We start from the raw sequence: 7,217 nt of genomic DNA, 5'->3' as shown, positions 1-7,217 counted from the left end.
AGTTTTGGGCATGATCAAATGAAGCTTTCTCAGCATACAATTACTAGAAGACTGCAGTTGTAGCGTCTACAATAACCCAAATCATCCACAAATTCAACAAAATGGACCATCTAATGATAGGCCACATCCCGGGGTACAAAAAGCAAGAAACGCTCAGCAAGGCCGATACATTTTGTCTCAAGTTAACATATCCGATATTGACTCTGATGGCTGTCCAAACGTCATAAGAGTTCAATGGTGGTCACTGTAGAACCTTTGGAGCAATTTCAGTAAAGCACTGTTGCGTTTTCATTGGCACTCAGTATATATTATATATAGTTAATCAGGGGCCATGTCAATGAAAGTATCCTAAGACATGTCGACATGTCTTATGAAATTGTTTAGGATGGTCTTATGACGTGTCTGAGACATGTCTTAGGATGTAAAACAAAGCTATCTTAGGACAGTCCTAACTTATTTATTTAATCTATTAAATATGTAGTGAATGGAATCAAATAGATTTTGAACCATTTCTTTATATATTTTTTTAGTTAAAATGTTAAAATGAGAGAATAAAATTCTTTAAACGATTAAATTGATTGTCTCGAAACTTTTTAGAGGCTATTGTCGTGCTGCAATTTTACTATATAAACTAGTTTAGTACTTAGGCCATTCGATTTCAATTCGTATACTGAATCAACATGAGCAAGAAAAGATCTCCAAATTTTTACGAAATCGAAATACAAATAATGCTGGCCGAAGTGGAAAAACATAAGGGAATACTACTTAGTATTCAGCAAGCTGTCAAATGTTGCGACAAATAACATTAAGAAGAAGACATGGGATGGTATCTGTACAAAGATGAATTCTTTAAATACCCACCACCAAAGAACAGTTTAAGAAATTCGAAAGAAATGGACAACATACATGAGCAACGCAAAAAAGAAAGTGTCACATAATAGACGTGAGGCAAGAAAGACAGGCGAAGGTCCTCCCCCAGAAGAAATTTCCTCCATGGAAGATCAGGTGGTAGGAATTATTGGAGACACGCCTATAGATGGAATAGACGGAGGAATAGATACAGCCTCTATATATCTTTCACAGAAACGTCGATGGATTTGTCGATGCCGTCATGTTCATCTTCAAAAAGAAGCTCCTACCTTCAGCAGATGAATCAGGTAATTTGTTTATTTTCTTATAGTTCTTGGGTAAAACCGAGCGACAAAAAGGGGAGAGGAGGTGGCGACATGATTGGTTCGACATGCATGTCTTTGCACTTTTTCCGCTCGTGATATGTTTGTAATGTTTGCCACTGATTGTGATCGTCAATTGTAATCTTTTCAATATTTGAAATATATCTAATAACCATCTGTTTTGGATTCAACTATTTGATAATCCAACGTAAAAAAGAGACATGGGTGTATATAGACCACAACGTTACACACACACACAGTAATCGCCAAAATATGTCAATCAACGTTTAATTTAATCTTTTCGTGCATTTTGTAGACTCACAAGAGTGTCATTATGAATTAACTTAATGTTTAACTTTCTATTTCAGAACCATCAATCAGCGGTGCTACTAATAGAACTACCCCTACCAGAAATATTATCACCACTGCATCGACCATGGAAGATAGTAGTTCTAAGCAGCTGGTTCAAATAGAGAAAGGAAGGCTGAATGTTGAACGGAAAGACTTTAGGTAGAAAAGGATTCACTGAGACTAAAAGAAGAAAAGATGGGACTGCTGAAAGAGAGACTTACTGTTGAAAAGGAAAGACTTCGCGTAGAAAAAGATAAGCTAACTGTTGACCGCCTACGCCTTCAGCTGGAACAAGCCAAAGAACAGTTGCGTTTGGCCCAACTTGGTATCAGTTTGCAAATTCCTAAAAACTCAGATCGAGCCAGTGATCATGAGTGATAAATAGCTTTTTCTATCATATTGATTAAATACACTTTTTGTCATAGTTCAATATTCAATACTCATATAGTTATCATTTCAGTAGATAATTTACCTTATTTCCTTTGGCAACTAACTATAAGTTTGCAATGATAATCGCAATACTGGTTTGTGTCGCTCAATCTTTTCTATTTTCTATTTTGTGTTTTGTATACTATTATTTGTCTTGGACATTTTCTTGGGTTTTTTTTTTCGTTTTTGCCATGTCTTTTGCAGTTTGTTTTCGACTTGTGAGTTTGAGTGTCCCTAAAGAATCCCTTTTCTTTCTTTTAAACCTACAACTTGTTTTAATTCCTTTGTACCATCAAATGAAATGTTATTAATTGGTTATATGTCTGTGAGATAGTCATCAATGTTTCAGAATACAATAATAATGAACAACCCATAAAAAAGAAGGATAAGATTTGTTTTAATTAATTGTTGAATCTGTTATTTATCAATCTAGTACGAATAACTGCACCGTCGTTTTGATTACCAACATATTGCTGCCCACCAATGTTTCCTTGATCTCTTGGGTTATCGTTTCCTGGAGGCAACGGAATTCTATTGTTAATACACATGTTGTGTAGAACAACAACAGCTACAATAATGTCACAACATCTGACTGGGCTGTACAACAATGTTCCTGCAGTGGTATCGATGCATCGGAACCGAGATTTCAACACACCAAAACTTCTTTCAACAGCACATCTTGTTCTCATATGGCAAGCGTTGTAATGTTGGTTCTGTCTAGTTGTTGGGTTTATGACTGGTGTTAGGAGCCAAGGCCGAAGTGGATATCCACTGTCCCCAAGAAGCCATCCATCGCTTATGTCCCCGTCTTCAAACATTTCACAAAGCCTTGAATTGCGCAATGCAAATGAGTCATGTGTACTACCAGGCCACTTTGCTACAATGTTTAAAAACTTGAAGTTTGAGTCACAAACTCCCATTACATTAAGCGAGTGGTAGTTTTTTCGGTTTACGTACAAATGTTCATCAACAGCTAGACTTTTGATTCGCACATGAGTTTCATCAACAGCACCAATAACATTTGGAAAATTCGAAATGTCATAAAAGCCTTGCTTTAAAGCTTGTAGAGATGCTGGATCTGTGGGCATCGAAATGTATTGATTGCATATATTTTTTAAGCATTGAGTGACGTCACGTGTAATAGTAGAAACACTAGCTCTAGAAATACGATGAACATCAGCAGTTACCAGTTGAAAGCTCCCAGTCGTATAAAATCTTAGGGCTACCATTAATTGTAATGACACAGGAAATGCATGGGACCTTTTAGTCGGCCTAGCGAGCTGATTCTGGAACATTCCACAAAGTTCTAGAATCATTGGTCTTGAAAGTCTATATTTACGTACAATATCAGCATCGTCCAAATAGTCTAATGGATTGTCTCTGTCCTTAAACACTCTGTTTCGGCGAATATTTTTCTATCGTCGTCTTACATGAACATACAAAGCGGCCATATTTGTTGTTTTTATTTCAACTTAGGACATCATAACTCTTATGACTATCCTAAGACCATCCTAAGACACCTATTCGTATATCCTAACTTTAGGACCAAATTTAGGACATATCTTAACTTAGGAGACTTTCGTTAACCTGACTTAGTCCGCTTCGTTGACACGGCTCCAGGATTTGGACACAAACTTCTTTCTTGTAGTTAAACAGCTCGGCATTTAAGTCACAAATTTATGTAGAATTCAATCTAGTCTAAGATTTGAACACTGTCTTCTTGGTCAAAAAGCTGTGTATCTTGAACACCAGATTCATTGTGTTTATACTTACGATTTGAATGCATGTATTATTCTATAAATATATATTGAAGTTTTGCAGAATTAAGTTTACTAAGTGTTAAATTATTGTATTATTGTAAAAAGATAACTTGACAACAGCAACAAAATAATGTGATTATCTCCCTTTTGCCATTCCAAAAAAAAATAATCGACATAAAAAAACCGAGACCACAATTATTTCGTAGTGCATAAATGAAAATAAAAAAATTCCCACCTGCGTTTTCTCAAAGAAACTTTTACAGTGTGTTGTAGTCCTTTTGGGACAAATTATATAAAAATTATAGAAAACTTCATCGGCTCTAACTCAAAATATGGACAATTTTATGTTTCGGGCGTCTTGAAATCTTTTGACAGCTTCCGAATTGCTAATTTTAAACCTTTTTCAGCTGGACAAACTCACTACTTTCCTTTAAAATTCTGGACCCGATTTTTTTACATTGTAATTTCACCCCCCCCCCCCCCCCCCCTACTGGCAAATTGAGGCATTAAACATGGAGAAATAAATTTGGAAGGGGTATAAAAATTAATGGCAAGTAACCCACTGTCTAGAAGAGTTTTCAGCATCACTAAACCACTTTTGAATAAACTGATCTTGTAAAATTTGCTTAACATATATTTTGATGTCAACATTTCTTAAAATACATTGATTGTTCCATACATAGCTTAAACCTGTGTTGTCTAATGTAGATCTAATACAATTAATCCACTTAGAAACAATATTTCCAGAATTATGCATCTTATACAAAAATTGGTATAATAATCCTGATAATTTCGTGCTGTTTAACAATAATTTTGACCAGAATGATAAAATTCGTAATCGTACTTTAATTTCCAAGGGATACGTGCCAGTTTCACCGTACACCATATAATTAGGAGTACTGCTTCTTAATGAAAGAATTCTTTTCAAAAAATTTAAATGAACTCTTTCTAAAGCATCTATGTTTTCGAAACCCCATATTTCACAAGAGTAAATCAGTATGGGTTCAACCAAAGAATCAAACAATTTTAGTTGCAAATCAATAGGAATATTTAAATTCCTTATTTTTCTGTAGAGAGCATAGAGTGCCTTTTCTGCTTGTTCTATCATTTTTTTTCTGGCATTTGTAAATCTACCGTTACAATTAAACAGCAAGCCTAGATAAGGATAAAAATCTACTATTTCAATATTAGAACCATATAATTTAAAATCATGTAAGTGGTTTCTTTTGCTTTTTCTTTTTGAAAATATCATAATCTTTGTCTTATCTGTGTTCACAGAAAGTTTCCATTGGGTACAATATAATTCAAAGATATCTAATGTATTTTGCATATCACTTGCTGTTTCAGCAAGTATGATAGTGTCATCTGCATAAAATAAGATAAAAATTTGTAAATATAGTCCAATATGTTCTTGACAATGCGTTGATACTGTTTCAAGTCCATTTATGTTATTTTCACACAAAAATTCTTCTAGATCCGAAAGAAAAATAGAAAACAAAAAAGGTGATAAATTTTCTCCTTGGCGTACCCCAAGATCACTCGAAAAGAAGCCAGAAATATCATTTCCCTTTTTGACACAAGATTTAATGTTATCATACATATTAAAAATCACTCTTAAAATTTTTCCTGTAACTTGATTTTTTACCAACTTTTGCCATAACCCCAATCTCCAAACAGTATCAAACGCTTTCTTAAAGTCGATAAACGTACAATAAAGGTTTTTACCAAATGATAAATATAATTCTATCAGCACATGTAAACAAAATATGTTATCCAGAGTTGAATAGCCTTTCCTGAAGCCAGCTTGTGCTTTTGGAATTATTTCAAATAAGTCTGCATATTTTGAAAGTCTCCCATTCAGTATGGCAGTAAATAATTTTCCCAGAGAAGATACTAGAGTAATTCCTCTGTATGAGTCAGGATTAAGGGGGTCCCCCTTGTTTTGAAAAATGGCAAAATAATACCTAATGTCCAAGCTTCAGGAATGGCTCCAGAGTCTAATATTTTATTAAATAACTTAAGATAAAGGGGCATCATAAATTGAATGGTAGATTTCACATATTCATTGATGACCATATCGTAACCTGGCGCTTTTCCGTTTTTTAAATCTTTAACGGCTTTAAAAATTTCATTTTCTGTAATTTTACCATTTAAGATTGCATTTACACGTTCGTCATTGCAATCTGGTATTTCAAAATCTACATCATCTCGTTCTCCGTCTGTGTTCAAATTTTTTAAATAAGCGTGAAGTTCATCAAGATCGATTGGTGTGTTTTTATCCTGTGGTCTTTCAAAATTATTCAAAACATTCCATAATTTTTTTGGATCATGTTGATCCATACTACGCAGCTCGTTTTCAGCTTTAAATTGAAACTCCTCGTAACTTTTGTTCATTACTGTTTTATATGCCTTACTAGCTTTTTTCAAATCGTATCTACTTTCCTCTGTTTTAAATAAATTATGTGTTTTCTTTGCTTGATGAAAATTATCTCGTTTTAAACGACATTGCGCATTAAACCACGGTTGATGTTGTTTTGAATTTCGATTAATTTTGGCGGGTTTATTTCCGAAATTTTCGATGGCTGAATCAAGAAACACTTTATTTAAACTTTCGACTAATTCGTTAAGGTCAGTTTGAAAATTTTCATTAGTTATATCAAGCGTGTCTAACTGGTTCGACAAGTTATCAATGGTCAATTTACTTTCAACGCTGTCAACAAATTGATCTCTTTTGTCACCAATCCAACGAATATGCTTACTAGGCACATTCGGTGAATTGTTTTTATCAAGCAAATCATCAGGTAACATCGCTGAAAGATTGAATCGCAAACTACAATGAATATCAGAAAATAACGAATCAAAATCAATAACTTCAAATTCCGTAATATAGGGGAACAAATCTCCTGATACTATTAAGTAATCAACTAGACTAGTTTCTTTGCTAGTTACTTTGCCCATATTTTTGTCGTTACCAATTCTGCCATTGGCAATATATAAACAATTGTTTTTACATAATTGCAAAAGTTTGTTACCATATACATTGCTGCGACCTTTGTCCTCAGACGATCTTTGTAAGGATACATTATATAAACATAAATTGTAATAGTCATATAAACATCTATCTATCTCATCTATTCCATCATAATTCAAAATTTTTGAAAGTTCATCGTCTGGTATAATATAATCACAAACCCTGTTCTGGCATTAAAATCGCCAAGTAGTGCAGTTGCAGTGCTTTGATCTTTTAACGTAATTAATTCTGTTTCAATTTCATCAAAGGCATCCTTGGAGGAGTACCTTGAATTTTCGGGAGGTACATAAATACAACCAATCATAATTTTAGTTAATTGCATTGGAATATCTACTTTAACCCAAAGTACAAACTCAGAGTCTGTGTTAATAAATGTAAGAAAATTTTTTAAACATTTTTTAAAAATAACTGTTATACCTCCAGATTTTCGTTCAAATTTTTTTCTATTTTTGGTAAAATAATCATATCCCTTCG

General features: G+C 33.8%; 1 protein-coding gene across 1 annotated transcript; it reads right to left on the bottom strand.

Annotated features, from left to right (window-relative positions):
* Nucleotides 1–2,353: 2,353 nt before the first annotated feature.
* Nucleotides 2,354–3,268, bottom strand: LOC139492686 (putative nuclease HARBI1). The gene has a single exon (XM_071280836.1). The coding sequence runs from the start codon at nt 3,266–3,268 to the stop codon at nt 2,354–2,356; it is 915 nt and encodes a 304-aa protein (XP_071136937.1).
* Nucleotides 3,269–7,217: the final 3,949 nt, after the last annotated feature.

Source organism: Mytilus edulis, chromosome 10 (assembly GCF_963676685.1).
Source record: "Mytilus edulis chromosome 10, xbMytEdul2.2, whole genome shotgun sequence".
Classification (NCBI taxonomy): domain Eukaryota; kingdom Metazoa; phylum Mollusca; class Bivalvia; order Mytilida; family Mytilidae; genus Mytilus; species Mytilus edulis.
Note: the sequence above shows the minus strand (reverse complement) of the source record. Positions and strands in the feature narration are given on the sequence as shown.

What these genes read in the sequence shown, in the direction of transcription:
- LOC139492686 (XM_071280836.1), bottom strand. Translation starts at nt 3,268, where the DNA reads ATGATTCTAGAACTTTGTGGAATGTTCCAGAATCAGCTCGCTAGGCCG.